The 16,987-nt window shown below is 42.0% G+C and overlaps 1 protein-coding gene across 2 annotated transcripts; it reads right to left on the bottom strand.

Moving 5' to 3' along the window:
• Positions 1 to 403: 403 nt before the first annotated feature.
• Positions 404 to 16,958, bottom strand: LOC135559033 (G protein-activated inward rectifier potassium channel 3-like). 2 transcript variants are annotated; one of them, XM_064993345.1, is made up of 8 exons: positions 16,658 to 16,958; positions 14,536 to 14,936; positions 13,873 to 14,083; positions 12,997 to 13,198; positions 5,045 to 5,237; positions 2,763 to 2,960; positions 2,343 to 2,473; positions 404 to 1,806 (listed from the first exon to the last, which is right to left on the bottom strand). In XM_064993345.1, exons 2-8 carry the CDS (start codon positions 14,822 to 14,824, stop codon positions 1,534 to 1,536), a joined length of 1,497 nt encoding a protein of 498 aa, XP_064849417.1. In that variant the 5' UTR covers positions 14,825 to 14,936; positions 16,658 to 16,958; the 3' UTR covers positions 404 to 1,533. The 2 variants fall into 2 exon arrangements, with proteins under 2 accessions (XP_064849417.1, XP_064849418.1); XM_064993346.1 differs by lacking the exon at positions 16,658 to 16,958 and adding an exon at positions 16,576 to 16,649.
• Between the last annotated feature and the right edge of the window lie 29 nt (positions 16,959 to 16,987).

The raw sequence follows: 16,987 nt of genomic DNA on the forward strand, positions 1-16,987 counted from the left end.
GAAATGACAGGATAGACGAAGCAAATACCATATTTGTTAAACTAATTCTTTTCCAGATATACAGGAGTGCTTAGGAATTATTGTGCCAGTCAACAGGCCTGAGCTCTTCAGTTCCATCGTGAGGACAAGATAGGGATTTCATCCTAGGGATTGGTGAACTGGTACACTAGTCTCTTCTCACAGATGCTGTGCCACATTGAGTGAACTGGCAACATCTGATTTGTCAAGTATTGCCAATAGTCTCTAACCCAGATTGTCTCACACAAAACAAATTGTTGGACAAATGGATAGACAGAAATGAAATTGTTCAGTGAAACAGTATACCCCAAAGGGATTAACAGTGAAAAAGTACAGTAAAGACCACATTGATAAAAGTGAGGGGCAAAAATGAAGAAAGTTGGTGTGGAATATAGTTTATTAATTCTTATAGAATGAATTTTTCAATATTAAAAATGCTCACAAATGTACACAGCAGCAGAAGCAGGAGGTTGGGATAAGCTGAGCAGGACATTGTTGTGCTTAAATCCTATGAGGCTGGCGAAAGAAGATATTTCATTGTGCTACTTAAGCGCACTGACACATTCCCAAGAGAGCAAATGCTTGGTTTTATCTCAAAACTTGTCAGATGACCACTTCTACTACTCACCCTATTGGGATGGGGTCAGTGATAAGCTACAGTACTTGTGATGTGAACATTTAAGTGAACACAGAAATGATTTTACATCTATTAGAGTCACAAAGCGGAGGTTGTTTTAACGTCATACAGTCTTAATGTACACGTCTGTATATATTTTAAAACAATCCTTGTTTTGTTTTTGAGATACAGATTTAGAGATACTATTTCAATCTATTCCTTTGTATCCTCTATACACGTTAAAGTGAAAAACATACGTAGTCTCTTCTATCACACTATCCCATTGTCTGTAATACATCTTTCCTTTTTAAACATTGTCTCTCCCATTCAGCCAACACATGACATGATTCTCTTTCTGCCTCTGAACGTTCCAGAATGTTCCAAAACAAGCTGCTCTTTCTATGTCTCTGAACATTTCAGTATCCTACCTGGCTGAACATCCTATTTCCTGACTAAGAATTGTCAATACTTCATTCTTTGAAATAACAGTGTATTAATTAATATCATGTATATTGGCAGAGGTGTTCAGAGCAATAACAATAGAAGATATAATTCTGGTGTAGCACAGACGCTCATGGTAAGAATTCAATATCATAAAGACAAAATGTAATTGATATAATTTGTAATTTCTAGTCATTGTTATTAAACAAAACAATGAAGTAACAATGAGCCTTTTTAAACCACCCATCTCTCCCTTGGGAACAAATGTTCTATGGCTGTATATTATACATTAGCTAAAAATCATTTACAGTACTGTAGTTGTGGTTCCTCCTGTCATGACAATGATTGAAAGTATGTCCCAAATGGCAGCCTATTCTCTATATAGTACAGGGCTTTGATCAAAAGTAGTGCACTGTATAGGGGATAGGGTGCCATTTTGGAACTCTACCAGATCTACTTTAGGCCTCTGATTCTGACTGGTCGGTGGTGACACAACCATTCAACTCTCCTGGTCCTGACTGCTCTTGTATTCTAGTGATCTCTCCGACAATAAATGTGGGACCAACAACCCCTCCTTTCCCATTGTCTAGCTGCTTTCCTGATTGGTTGGTCAGAGAAGATCCCTCCCATTTCTCTTCATCCAGTTTACTGGAGATCGACCAATACAGATGAGCCTCCAATCGGGCCGCAGCCAATGAGAGTTCGTGCGCTGAGCAGGAGGGTGTGTCCACCTAAGGGAAAAATAGGTATGAGCTGCAGTTATCAGACACAACTTGAAAGAAGACTTTCAAAATCAGGGTCAAATCCTTTGTGACATCACAAGAGTAAAAGAGGAAACACACCAGAGGGGCAAACGGTTCAACTGTATTGTTTTGTTCTAGTGGTAGTGATGCACATAGCCAGGTACATGATTAAAAGCAGCTGTTTATTTCCACATGTTGAATCGCCACCGCATCCAGCATGTGATCGCTAACACTTATTTATTTATTTAACCTTTATTTAACTAGGCAAGTCAGTTAAGAACAAATTCTTATTAACAATGATGGCCTATCCTGACCAAACTCAGACGACGCTGGGCCAATTGTGCGCCGCCCTATGGAACTCCCAATCACGGCCAGATGTGATTCAGCCTAGGGACTATAGTGACGCCTCATGCACTGAGATGCAGTGCTTAGACCGCTGCACCACTCGGGAGCCCCAACACACCGCGGCCCTTGCTGCTTTCAGCCTTTCCTCGTTCTGGAGTGTTGTGTGTTTGTGTTCTTACCTCTAAGGTTTGATGGAAGGCGCCATAGTCGATGTCGAAGAACCCTTCGGCCAGTGACATCATAGGGCTGAACCTGTGACCCCACTGGACCTCGTCTGCCAGGTAAGAGCTCCGCGCCTGGCACGTCATACCTGGGGGTGCCCACACACACACACACACACACACACACACACACACACACACACACACACACACACACACACTGTATTAACCTTCCCTGGCAGCTCACCTTCAGCTACTATGATGACTAAGCAAATATTTTCTCAGTGGGCGGTGAAGTCACTTCCACTTTCAAAGCATGGTGCACCCATAGGTATCATATAATTCACTGTGTGTGTGTGTGTGTGCATGATCTCTGTGTGTGCACCACACTATGCAACAGTCTCATAAAAGATCATGAGAACATGATCCTGGACTAACCAGTGGCCTCCACCATTCCCTCCAGGATGACGACCATTTCGAAGTCGTCTTTCTCCAGCTGGCCTTGAGACATGTCCCAGAAGGGCGAGTGGTGGTCAATCTCGTGGGAGATGACCAGTGGAGACACCAGGAACAGGCGGTCGTCCCCTGTCTCAAAACCCACACTGATGTCTGTCTGGTCCAGAGGGATAAACTCACCTGGAGAGGCGGACAGGAGGAAGAGGGCGAGAGGGGGGGACTGGAATGTCTGTTTGGGCCTTATGGAGAATCTACCTCAGAACTGTAACATGCAATAAATGGACTTTGTGACGTTATATTCCATCAGCCAAAATGGTGGTAACAATGATAGATGTAATATGAAAATGAACGTCGATTTTGTTATGTTATTAAAAGTTAAATGAAGACCTTATAACGAAAACATTCTAACTTGAAGAGTTTTCATAATGTGTATGTGATGTTTACATACTTTGTTGTGTAGAAAATATCCAGATGAAAGATAATTTTTTAGTGACGATAAGACTGTGATTTTAGTTGTCTAAACGAGATCATAGCAATTTATAATACCTTGCCTCGTAACTAGCTACGCCCCAGGGAACCCAGAGAGCGTGTCATAAAGATGAGAATGCCCTTCCTACCCTGGGGTATAAAACATGCTGCAGCCAAGGTTTATGACTTGTCGTGACCCCGAAACGCAACACGAGTGTGAAAACATTACATAAGGTCCCAAAGTTGCCAGTGCAGCAAAAACCAAGCCATGAGGTTGACGGAATTCCCAGTGGAGGTCTGAGACAGGATTGTAAAAACTTTATAACATTTGCTAATTCCTATGTAAATATCACATTTACATAAGTATTCAAACCCTTTACTCAATAATTTGTTGCACCTTTGGCAGCGATTACAGCCTAGAGTCTTCTTGACTATGACGCTTTAAGCTTGGCACACCTGTATTTGGGGAGTTTATCCAATTCTTCTCTGCAGATTTCCTCTGTCTTGTCCTGAAGCCACTCCTGCGTTGTCTTGGCTGTGTGCTTAGGGTCGATGTCCTGTTGGAAGGTGAACCTTTCCGCCGGGGTCTGAGGTCCTGAGTGCTCTGGAACAGATTTTCATCAAGGATCTCTCTTTACTTTTCTCCGATCTTTCTATCGATCCTGACTAGTCTCCAAGTCCCTGCAGCTGAAAAACATCCCCACAGAATGATGCTGCCACCACCAGGCTTCACCATAGAGATGGCATTGGCCAGGTGATGAGCAGTGCCTGGTTTCCTCCAGATGTGGCGCTGGTTTCTCATGGTCTGAGTCCTTTAGGTGCCTTTTGACAAACTCCAAGCGGGCTGTCATGTGACTTGTAATGAGAAGTGGCTTCTGCCTGGCCACTCTACCATAAAGGCCTGATTGGTGGAGTGCTGCAGAGATGGTTGTCCTTCTGGAAGGTTCTCCCATCTCCACAGAGGAACTCTGGAGCTCTGTCAGAGTGACCATCTGGTTCTTGGTCACCTCCTTGACAAACACCCTTCACCCCAGATTGCTCAGTTTGGCCAGGTGGCCAGCTCTAGGAAGAGTCTTTGTGGTTCCAAACTACTTCCATTTAAGAATGATGGAGGCCACTGTGTTCTTGGGGACCTTCAATGCTGCAGAATTGTTTTGGTACCCTTCCCCAGATCTGTGCCTCGACACAATCCTGTCTCGGACCTCTACGGATAATTCCTTTGACCTCATGGCTTGGTTTTTGCTCTGACATGCACTGTCAACTGTGGGACCTTATATAGACAGGTGTGTTCCTTTCCAAATCATGTCCAGTCATTTGAATTGACCACAGGTGGACTCCAAATCAAATTATAGAAACATCTCAAGGATGATCAAAGGAAACAGGATGCACCTGAGCTCAATTTTGTGTCTTATAGCAAAGGGTTTGAATACTTACTTAAATAAGGTATTTCAGTTTTTTTCATTTCAATAAATGTTCAAACATTTCTAAAAACCTGTTTTTACTTTGTCATTATGGGCTATTGTGTGTAGAATGATGAGAAAAATATATAATTTTATCAATTTTAGAATAACGCTGTAACATAACAAAATGGAAAAAGTAAAGGGGTCTGAATACTTTCCAAAAGCTTCCATAATATACAGAAACAGATTATGTGAAAAGATATATCTACATCCCAAATGGTACCCTATTCCCCATACAGTGCACCACTTTTGACCAAAAGTAGTGCACTATATAGGGAATAGGGTGCCATTTGGGATGCAAACCTTGTATGGCGATGGATGGTATGTTAGCCTCACCTTCCTGAGTCTGTTTAGACTTGATGAGTTTGGCCCTCATGTTGGCCCCTACAATGTGGGAGCTGCGCAGGTCTCCCACCCGGAACATCAAACACAGTTTGTCATCTCTCAGAGAGATCACTGCATTCTTAGAAAACACCAGGGTCTCCGCTCGCTTATTGGGCTGAGAGATCTTCACAAACATACAGCCCACCTGATCAAAAGATGAAGAAAAAGATTACTTAAAGGCCCAGTGCAGTCAAAAAGTGATTTCCTGTGTTTTATATACACTGAGTGTACAAAACATTAGTAGCACATGCTCTTTCCATGACATAGACGGACCAGGTGAATCCAGGTGAAAGCTATGATCACTTATTTGTGTCACCTGTTAAATCCTCTTCAATCAGTGTAGATGAAGGGAAGGGGACAGGTTAAAGAAGGGTTTTTAAGGCTCGAGACAACTGAGACACGGATTGTATAGTGTACCATTCAGAAGGTGAATGGGCAAGACAAAATATTTAAGTGCCTTTGAACGGGGTATGGCTATAGGTGCCAGGCTCACTGGTTTGAGTTAGTAAAGAACTGCAATGCTGCTGTATTTTTCATGCTCAACAGTTTCTCGTGTGTATCAAGAATGGTCCACCACCCAAAGGACATCCAGCCAACTTAACACAACTGTGGGAAGCATTGGAGTCAAAATGGGCCAGCATCCCTGTGGAACACCTTTGAAGGCTTGTAGTCCATGCCCCAACGAATTGAGGCTGCAAAAGGGGGTGCAACTCAATATTAGGAAGGTGTTTCTACTGTTCTGTTCACTCAATGTATATTATACTATACTATTGAAATAGAGACTATCAACTGAGTCAGATACTCACAGATTTTCACATTTTTGAAGGTTTTCGCTCTCAATGCTACACTTTTTAAAATAGAAAAATAAATAAATTGGATGTTTTGTCCACAACAATGTTTAAACCACATCAGGAGACCACGTTTGAGGTGTACCATTTAATTCAACTGTGCAGGCATGTAGCACTGTTGTTTGGTTTGCTGTGCTTCTGTAGTGCACATGAGAGGGAGTTTGAGGTGTACCATTTAATTCAACTGTGCAGGCATGTAGCACTGTTGTTTGGTTTGCTGTGCTTCTGTAGTGCACATGAGAGGGAGTTTGAGGTGTACCATTTAATTCAACTGTGCAGGCAAGTAGCACTGTTGTTTGGTTTGCTGTGCTTCTGTAGCGCACATGAGAGGGAGTTTGAGGTGTACCATTTAATTCAACTGTGCAGGCAAGTAGCACTGTTGTTTGGTTTGCTGTGCTTCTGTAGTGCACATGAGAGGGAGTTTGAGGTGTACCATTTAATTCAACTGTGCAGGCATGTAGCACTGTTGTTTGGTTTGCTGTGTTTCTGTAGCGCACATGAGAGGGAGTTTGAGGTGTACCATTTAATTCAACTGTGCAGGCAAGTAGCACTGTTGTTTGGTTTGCTGTGCTTCTGTAGCGCACATGAGAGGGAGTTTGAGGTGTACCATTTAATTCAACTGTGCAGGCATGTAGCACTGTTGTTTGGTTTGCTGTGTTTCTGTAGCGCACATGAGAGGGAGTTTGAGGTGTACCATTTAATTCAACTGTGCAGGCATGTAAGCACTGTTGTTTGGTTTGCTGTGTTTCTGTAGCGCACATGAGAGGGAGTTTGAGGTGTACCATTTAATTCAACTGTGCAGGCAAGTAGCACTGTTGTTTGGTTTGCTGTGTTTCTGTAGCGCACATGAGGGAGTTTGAGGTGTACCATTTAATTCAACTGTGCAGGCAAGTAGCACTGTTGTTTGGTTTGCTGTGCTTCTGTAGCGCACATGAGAGGGAGTTTGAGGTGTACCATTTAATTCAACTGTGCAGGCAAGTAGCACTGTTGTTTGGTTTGCTGTGCTTCTGTAGTGCACATGAGAGGGAGTTTGAGGTGTACCATTTAATTCAACTGTGCAGGCATGTAGCACTGTTGTTTGGTTTGCTGTGTTTCTGTAGCGCACATGAGAGGGAGTTTGAGGTGTACCATTTAATTCAACTGTGCAGGCAAGTAGCACTGTTGTTTGGTTTGCTGTGTTTCTGTAGCGCACATGAGAGGGAGTTTGAGGTGTACCATTTAATTCAACTGTGCAGGCATGTAAGCACTGTTGTTTGGTTTGCTGTGTTTCTGTAGCGCACATGAGAGGGAGTTTGAGGTGTACCATTTAATTCAACTGTGCAGGCATGTAAGCACTGTTGTTTGGTTTGCTGTGTTTCTGTAGCGCACATGAGAGGGAGTTTGAGGTGTACCATTTAATTCAACTGTGCAGGCATGTAAGCACTGTTGTTTGGTTTGCTGTGTTTCTGTAGCGCACATGAGAGGGAGTTTGAGGTGTACCATTTAATTCAACTGTGCAGGCATGTAAGCACTGTTGTTTGGTTTGCTGTGTTTCTGTAGCGCACATGAGAGGGAGTTTGCAAAACACATGGTCACTGGTTTGATGCAAACAATCCCAATATGATTCTGCCAGCACCACCCCAACATCAACATAAGGTACTGTAGGTGAAAATTGCGCGTTTCTATGTTTTGTAGTAAAAAAAGATAGAGAAAGATGTGTTTCCAATGACATCATCGGTGTGAGTCGTGTGATTTTAACCAATTATGAGTAGGCATTGCCTACTAATTTCCTCCTAATTATCTCCTAATTGGTTGATGATCTCATTGAAAACACTTATTGTCCTCTATCTTTTTTTACTACAAAGCATAGAAATGCGCCATTTTCACATATGAAGTTAACATTTTAAAGATCCCTTTAACATCTAATTGAGAAGGTTTTTGGAAAAGCCTTTCCATCTACCAGAAGATGGTTAGGCTTATCGTTAGCATCGCTATATTTCTCCTGTTCCTTAATTGTTTGAAACCTGGGCGTTTTACCTCATATTATGAGGCATGTTTTACTTCTTGTTACAGAGTAGCCTATCGCCAAAATTCAACCATAGAAACGTGGAAGCAATTATTTTATAAATATTTCCTCATATGTGCTCGTTGTATTGGTTTTCAAATCAACTTTCTTTCCTTGTCTAGCATCCAAAGGTATTATTCTTGTCAGATTAGCAGCCATGATAGTTGTTGCATCTTTAGATCTCCCCTCTACTTCCGGCACCGACAGAGATTGCATCTTTAGATCTCCCCTCTTTCTATATTTTTAATGATATTCCCATCTCTGTCCATGATAGTTGTTGCATCTTTAGATCTCTGCTCTTTCTATATTTTTAATGATATTCCCATCTCTGTCCATGATAGTTGTTGCATCTTTAGATCTCTGCTCTTTCTATATTTTTAATGATATTCCAAATCTCTGTCCATGATAGTTGTTGCATCTTTAGAACTCCCCTCTTGAAAAATGCGTATACGTAATGCCCACAAAAAAAAGTGGGTCTACAGCATATACCTGCGTAAACCTTCCACTACACCACTGACTCTGAGTTTGGAATAATACTATGAAATTGTAAACATTATGATAATGCTCTTTGAAAAGACAGACTCAAATTTCAGCCTGTTTTGGTGGGATGGAGTTTTGGTCTGCCTGGTGTCATAACCAGGTGGTAAATCAGTTAATAGACCAATAAAAAAGAGAGTTCCAAAACTCTCTCCCAATAACAGCTAGTTTTAATTTTTCCCTCCCCAATAAGACCACTCCCAGACAGTCCTAGCAACATTCTAGCTTGAGAAATGTATCTTTGCTAAGAAGCTATTTTGGTTGCTTTTTGAGCATTTTGATTTAAAACAATCACAGTAAGGTACTTCATTGTTACCCAGAAATGATTTGAAATTCAACCTTAAGAGTCTATTAATGCACGTGAGTCAATCTAAGTAACAAAAACAAAACAAAAACAAATCCTTCAAAACTGTCAGTTTAAGCTAGAGATACTATATCAGGTTTTTTGCATGGGCTGTGTCTCAATCCACAGCATCTGCCTATGTCGGCCTTCTGCAGTGGAAAGTGACCCAGCTTCAGCTGTGTTTGTCAGACAATGAGACATCCGGAAATCGGTCTTCGGACATAATGGTGTTCTCCGTTTTGCTCTACGACGCCCACAAGTGTCACAGGACTCGTCTGAAGTCGGTAACGCTGATGTGCCAACTTCTGTCTGTAGCGTCCAAACATTTTGAGCTACAAACTAATATGACCCCACTATGGAAAGGGGAGACTCTCACGAACACGATGTTGTTCTCCATTTTGAAGGAAATCCATACAAATGAATGGAAGTATGGAGGTAGTTTTGTACCACCAAAATAAGGGGTTAAATATGTGTCCAAAAAAATTAAATATTTTCTGAGCTTGCTAATATCTCCTAGATATCAGACAGACATTTCAAAACCTTATTCCTTATTATACTCTGACTGTCTTTTTGACTATTTATGAATGTGTTATTCAATGCGTATCTATGGGCTATAGTAGTGAAGGCAAAGTTCAATATTTTATTAAATAATTTTGATAAAAATCTGAAATAATTTTGATAAAATATAACACGATCCATGGCATAACCATCTTAAAACAATTCCATATGTAAGTTTAGTACCCCCCCCCCCCCCCACACACACAACCTACGTGTTGTGATAATTGCATTGTTTACTCTATAACCTGTTAGTTCAAATGCCTTGCCACTGTGATATTTAGGCCTAAGGCTAAGAAATTAAAAAGACACCGTGGAAGAATAAAGTCAAACATACCTTTGTTTCATCACAAAACGGGAGAGCAACCTCTGTCCAGTGGAGTCCTCAAAGCATATTGCATGTGACAAACAGTTACATGACCTACAGCATGGTCAAGTTAATGTTCCTGACATTTTCGGACTGCTAAACAACTATTGATTTAGAACCATAGAGAATTCCCACAAGTCACAAAGAAAACAGAAGTTGCATCCATTATACCAGCACCATTTCAACTTCAACATCATTTACTTAGTCTTATACAATAACAGCTAAAAGATACCAAAAACAATTTAGTCTAATTAACGTGAGCTAAATATGATGTGGCTGTCCATGTTTCTGATTTCTGTGTGTGTGTGTGTTTGTGCAAGTAGAAAAACTCACTCTAATTGTAGAGAAACGCCAATGCCATCCTCCTCCATTTCATGTTGATGAAACGGTCTATGAGTACACGGTTTTAGTTTTTATTGTCCTAGGCTACATGCTTGCTCGCTAGCCTAGCTTTCTTTCATGGGCAACGATGAGCCAGCTAGCTAACATTAGCCTTCTACATCTAGTTACATACTGAATTTCCATCCTCTCAGGCCAGGGGTAACCAACGTTATAATCATTGGCCAGTACGGAGAGTTAAGTAAAACTCCACAAGTCCAAATCCCTAACTCATGGCTAATTTAGGAAAGGGACCATGTTAGCTAGGTAGCTAGCCACCAGAGGACAGCAACACAACGAGATGTGTGTTTCAAGTGTTTCTGTCAATGACATTTTGCTTTTGATGTGACTGGTGTGAAGCCAAATCCAAACTGGCTTCCCTTGACACTTTTTTTGTGCCAGGACCATTCACAGTTGAGCTCATTCAGTTTAGCTTAACTCTAATTGGCTATTATTATTATTTATTTTTTTATCAAGGGACACCAAATGCTCATTGGCTTCCCTTGTATTCAATGTTATGCTTTCATGCTTTTGTTATGCTGTCATGCTTTCCACCTGGCTACCCCTACCCCAGCCAACATCTCAGCACCCCCTGCAGCAACTTGCCCAAGCCCCACCCAACAGCTTCTCCTTCACCCAAATCCAGACAGCTAATGTTCTGAAAGAGCTGCAAAATCTGGATCCCTACAAATCAGCTGGGCTAGACAATCTGAACCCTCTCTTTCTAAAATGATCCGCCGAAATTGTTTCAACCCCTATTACTAGCCTATTCAACCTCTTGTTTGTATCCTCTGAGATCCCCAAAGATTGGAAAGCTGCCGCGGTCATCCCCTTCTTCAAAGGCGGAAACACTCTAGACCAAAACTGTTATAGACCTATATCCATCCTGCTCTGCTTTTCTAAAATCTTTTAAAGTCAAGTCAACAAACAGATCACCAACCATTTCGAATCCCACAGTACCTTCTCCACTATGCAATCTGGTTTCCGAGCTGGTCATGGGTGCACCTCAGCCACGATCAAGGTCCTAAACGATATCATAACCACCAGCGATAAAAGACAGTACAGTGCAGCCGTCTTCATCAACCTGGCCAAGGCTTTCGACTCTGTAAATCACCGCATTCTTATTGGCAGACTCAATAGCCTTGGCTTCTCAAATGGCTGCCTCGCCTGGTTCACCAACTACTTCTCAGATAGAGTTCAGTGTATCAAATCGGAGGGCCTGTTTTACGGACCTCGAGCAGTCTCTATGGGGGTGTCACAGGGTTCAATTCTCAGGCCGACTCTTTTCTCTGTATACATCAATGATGTCGCTCTTGCTGCCGGTGATTCTCTGATCCACCTCTACGCAGACGACACCATTCTGTATACTTCTGGCCCTTCTTTGGACACTGTGTTAACAAACCTGCAAAAGAGCTTCAATGCCATACAACACTACTTCCGTGGCCTCCAACTGCTTTTAAATGAATAACTGCATGCTCTTCAACCGATTGCTGCCCGCACCCTCCTGCTCGACTTGCATCACTACTCTGGATGGTTCTGACTTAGAATATGTGGACAACTACAAATACCTAGGTGTCTGGTTAGACTGTAAACTCTCCTTCCAGACTCACATTAAGCATCTCCAATACAAAATGAAATCTAGAATAGGCTTCCTATTTTGCAACAAAGGATCCTTCACTCATGCTGCCAAACACCCTCGTAAAACTGACTATCCTACCAATCCTTGACGTTGGCGATGTAATTTACAAAATAGCTTCCAACACTCTGCTCAGCAAACTGGATCTAGTCTATCACAATGACACCAAAGCCCCATATACTACCCACCACTGCAACCTGTATGCTCTCGTTGGCTGGCCCTCACTACATACTTGTCGCTAAACCCACTGGCTCCAGGTCATCTATAAGTCTATGCTAGGTAAAGCCCCGCCTTACCTCAGCATACTGGTCACTATAGCAACACCCACCCGTAGCACGTGCTCCAGCAGGTATATTTCACTGGTCATCCCCAAAGCCAACACTTACTTTGGCTGCCTTTCCTTCAAGTTCTCTGCTGCCAATGACTGGAACAAATTGCAAAAATCACTGAAGCTGGAGTCTTATATCTCCCTCACTAACTTTAAGCATCAGCTGTCAGAACAGCTTACCGATCATTGCACCTGTACACAGCCCATCTGTAAATAGCCCACCCAACTACCTCATCCCCATATTATTATTTACCCTCTTGCTCTTTTGCACCCCAGTATCTCTACTTGTACATCATCATCTGCACATCTATCACTCCACTGTTAATGCTAAATTGTAATTATTTTGCCTCTATGGCCTATTTATTGCCTTTACATCCCTACTCTTCTACATTTGCACACACTGTACATAGATTTTCTATTGTGTTATTGACTGTACATTTGTTTATGTGTAACTCCGTGTTTTTGTTTTTTGTCGCACTGCCTTGCTTTATCTTGGCCAGGTCGCAGTTGTAAATGAGAACTTGTTCTCAACTGGCCTTCCTGGTTAACTAAAGGTGAAATAAAAAATATATTTAAAAAATGGGCAGCAACAATGTTCTACCCTTTTTGACCAAACACCTTCAAATAGATGGGCTACAAGTACAGAGACAGAGGGGTGCTGTTTCGCTCACTCGGATGCTTTATCCAATGAGATACATTCAGTCTCTTGTGAATTGAAGAAAAATCATGAAACAAAGAGAAACGATACATAACTAAGTGTTTATTTTTTTCTTCAAATGTTTTGAGGGGAAGCCTCAGGGATCTGGTCTAAATTAGTGCACTATATAGCGATTAGGGTGCCATATGAGATGCAGTCCATGAGTCTCACCATGAAGGCGTTGACCATAGATCCCAGTATGGCCTGGAGCAGGAGCAGCATGGTGCCCACCGGACACTGGTCAGTGATGACACGGTAGCCGTAACCAATGGTGGTCTCTGTCTCGATGGAGAAGAGGAAGGCCGAGATGAATCCGTTCACGTTGTTGACACACGGTGTCCATGTCTCATCCTCCAGATGATCTAGATCCCCTCTGGGTGGGAGGCAGGAGGGAGAGTGAAGGGGAGAGGGGGGGAGAAGCAAAGAGGCTTGTGAAAAAACTATCCATTGACTAATATACTTCCACTTGCTTTACAGAGAAGAAATTTCATCATCTAGAGCAGGGTTTCCCAATAGGCAGTGATTTTATTTGGCCCTCAAGTTTTCAGAGCAAAATGTATTTATTATTTTTCAGAATTTTCATTGTTGGACATAAAATACTGTACGCCTAAATGCGTATGTGATTGTATCCCAATATAATCAAGGTTTGAAATTATACTGTTTTTGTCAAATATTACATCTGTTTGGGATTCTTGCGGTCAATTTGCAGTGTTCAAATTATTCATCACTATGTTCTGGGCTCCAGACTTTCTGACAAATCGGCCCACAGCTGAATGTAATTGGGGACCCCTGATCTAGAGTGATTCTCTCAGACAGAGATACCATGGATGTGTCTGAAATGGCACCCTCCTCCCGAGTGCACTACTTTTGGCCAGGGCCCATAGGGGAATAGGGTGTTTAGAGAATAGGGTGCCATTTGGGACTCATCCTAAAAAGTGCTTGGGTCTGAGCGGATAATAGGGAATAGTGTCATTTGGGACGCATCTCAAGTGTCCCCTGGCATGCTCCGCATGAGTGCTGTCCTAGCCTGCTTTCTGTCTCTCTCACCTGAGGTAAGCTATCAGGTACCAGATGGCTCCAAAGAAGAGCCAGGTGATGGCGTAGGCCATAACGAAGACGAAGAGCGAACAGCGCCAGTTGAGGTCCACCAGGGTGGTGAAGATATCTGTCAGATAACGGTACGTCTCCCTCATGTTGCCATGCGACACGTTACATCTGCCATTCTTCTCCACATAGCGCTGCCTCTTACGTCTCTTAGCTGGAGAGAGAAGAGACAGAGAGAGAGAGAGCGACAGAGAGAGAGTCAGATAGATGAGAAAGACTACATTGACATATCGACAGTAGAACTAAAGGGACTTAGTAACAAGAAGACAGAGGGGTTTTTGTGAGAATATCCAAATCACTGAGGGGGAAACCAAAGGAACAGCCATTTTGCACAGGAGTAGGAGGAAGAGATGCTGGAGGAGGAGGTGAAACTGTGGAAGAAGAATAGGGAGGGAGAAAGTACACATGTTCAGCCAATACGCAATGTGTAAGTGTGAAGGGGGGAGGGAGAGAAAAATAGTAGAGTGCATAGTCAATAACCCCCTATCTGCACACTACTGTGGCACCATATTCCCTATATAGTGCACTACTTTTGACCAGAGCCCTATGGGATGCCAATAGGGTGCCATATGGGACACAATTAAAGTTAACAGCACTACTACTCACCCCAGCCAAATCTGCCCCTCTCCTTCTCCATCACCCGAGGCAGCTTCTTAACATACTCATCAGATGCTGCATTTGCCTGCCTCTCTGCCAGCTTGGACTTCCACGATCTGTTAGCGGAGGGATGGGCGGTATCTGTCGTAACCACATGGCCCAGTTCCTCGGACACATGAAACACTCCGGTGGACACCATCACCTCGGAAGCCTCTTCCACCAGCACCTTCCCTTTCTCCACCACGGGGAGAGAGAGGGACTCTGGGCTCAAGGTGAAAACAGAGTTCTCAAGCGCCATCAGGAATGATGGTGTGTGTGTGTGTTTGTGTTCCTGGGTCCTCGATGTATTCCTATGGCAGACTCTGTCCGATGGTTATTGACTGTTTAATCGGGTTCTGTCCGTCGAGGTCCTGAGAAACAAAACAAGGATGGGGAAATTGATTCAAATTATTATTGTGAGATCATAGAATAGTGGGGTATTTAAAGTGCTCTGCTTTCAGTAAAAAAAATTAGAAAGGGACTGTAGGGCTAGTGTTGTGCAGAACTGATGTCCTTCACTATACTGATTAACTGTAAATGGCACCCTATTTCCTATGAGCCAGGGTAAAAAGTCATGCACACTATAGTAACTAGGGTGCCATTTGGGGAGCAGAATACGTCCCTCACTAAATTGTCCTCAATACCCAACCCATAAGTACTGACCAACGCCGATGTCTTTTGGGCATCTTTTTTTGGTCCTGTCCAGACCGGCCGTCCTTTTTATTATTTATTTTAAACCGGACAAAATATGAACCAATCATAGACGTCTACTCTACTGTGCTCAGTACAGTAGAGTATAGTACGGTATAATGTGCTGTATTGTACACTACTTTAGTCGAATGTACTCTACTGAACTAAACTGTACTATACTGTACTGAATTAAACTCTACTGTACTGTATTGAATTAAACTCTACTGTACTGCTGTACTGTACTCTGCTATACTAGATAACACTCTACTTTCCTGTACCGCACTGTGCTCTACTGTACTGAACTGTGCCGTACTGTACTGTGCTATTTACATTTGTGATACACTAGATGTTTATGATTAGGACAGATTTTTTCTGTTTTCTCATTGACATTTTGGTCATTCAGCAGACACTCCAGAGCGACTCAGTGCATTGAACAAACAACATATCACAGTCATAGCAATATTTTTTTGTTAACCGATACTCAGAATGTTGTTAGTCCGTGGTCTGTTGGTTTATTCCTTAGGTCAGACTCCTTTGAACACAATCGTGGCAAGTTTTAAAGCTTTAGAATAAGCTAACATGAGTGCATGTGAGTGCATGTGACAAACAGGAACAATAATTAATATTTTATGTTACAATCTTCAATTTGCTCCTCTTTCGTCATGGATTTAAACATTCTTATTGGGCTATAATGTTTACTTCATTGAGAATGTGTGTGCAGTTGAAATTTGGCCATAGAATCAATGACCAAAAAATAAGTATGTTCAATGTTTGTAAATTAACGTCTTTTCAACTTTCATTCTGAACCAAAAATGAACCTGATTTCAACATCCAGAAAATACGTATTTTCACCTTCCATTCAGAACCTAAAATGAGCGTAACTTCAATGTCTGGAAAATAAGTATTTTCAACGTCATTTTGCATACTGGGATGTCTGTCCTTGACTGAACGTTATCTACTCAACCCATGCCATTACTTTCAGTCTAATAATCTATATTTATGAAATAGGTAATACTATAATGGGGAGGGGAGTGTATGTGTCTGTGTGTGTCATAGATGTCTGTACGTCTGCTATGGGACACAATGAATTACAGGAATATTTTGACGGAATAAGAAGGCTATTCTTACTCAGAAAATGTACAATGCCACTTTGAATGTATTCTGTAATACATAGCTATAAGAACACAAAACAGCAATCAGGCAAATGTCATTCTAATATGAATAATCATCGTGTTTGATGTTAAAATGGATGCCTAAAGCGCTACCTTCAAGATGATCCTAATATATTTTATCCCATCGCTGTATTTATAAGGACCTTACAGATAGATGAGTCGATGGTCCAATAGTGAGCCTCGGAGATCGTCCGTTTAGGTTCAATTCTACCCATTTTTTTTATGTTTACCATCAACTCTGATGATCGGGTGGGTGTTCGACGAAGCATCAGTTCAGTCTCTCCTCTCTCACCAGGAAACAAAGGCAACCCCAACCAAACGACTGTTTTTTTTTTTTAGATGTTATCCTCAATTGGAAGCGGGCTAATTATAGAAAAATCCCTTTGGTATTGACAAATAGCCAATTATTGTATTTTCCTACTTTGTTTTCAAAGATTTTAAGATGGTGGCAGTTCGTCTATACAGATCATTGGATATAGACAGTGCAAGCAGCACCACCGATCCGCGTCCGATTGAGTTGTATTAATCACTTAAACTGTGCAGGTGTTAGATCATGGAAG

This window comes from Oncorhynchus masou, chromosome 17 (assembly GCF_036934945.1).
Source record: "Oncorhynchus masou masou isolate Uvic2021 chromosome 17, UVic_Omas_1.1, whole genome shotgun sequence".
In the NCBI taxonomy this organism is placed as follows: Eukaryota; Metazoa; Chordata; class Actinopteri; order Salmoniformes; family Salmonidae; genus Oncorhynchus; species Oncorhynchus masou.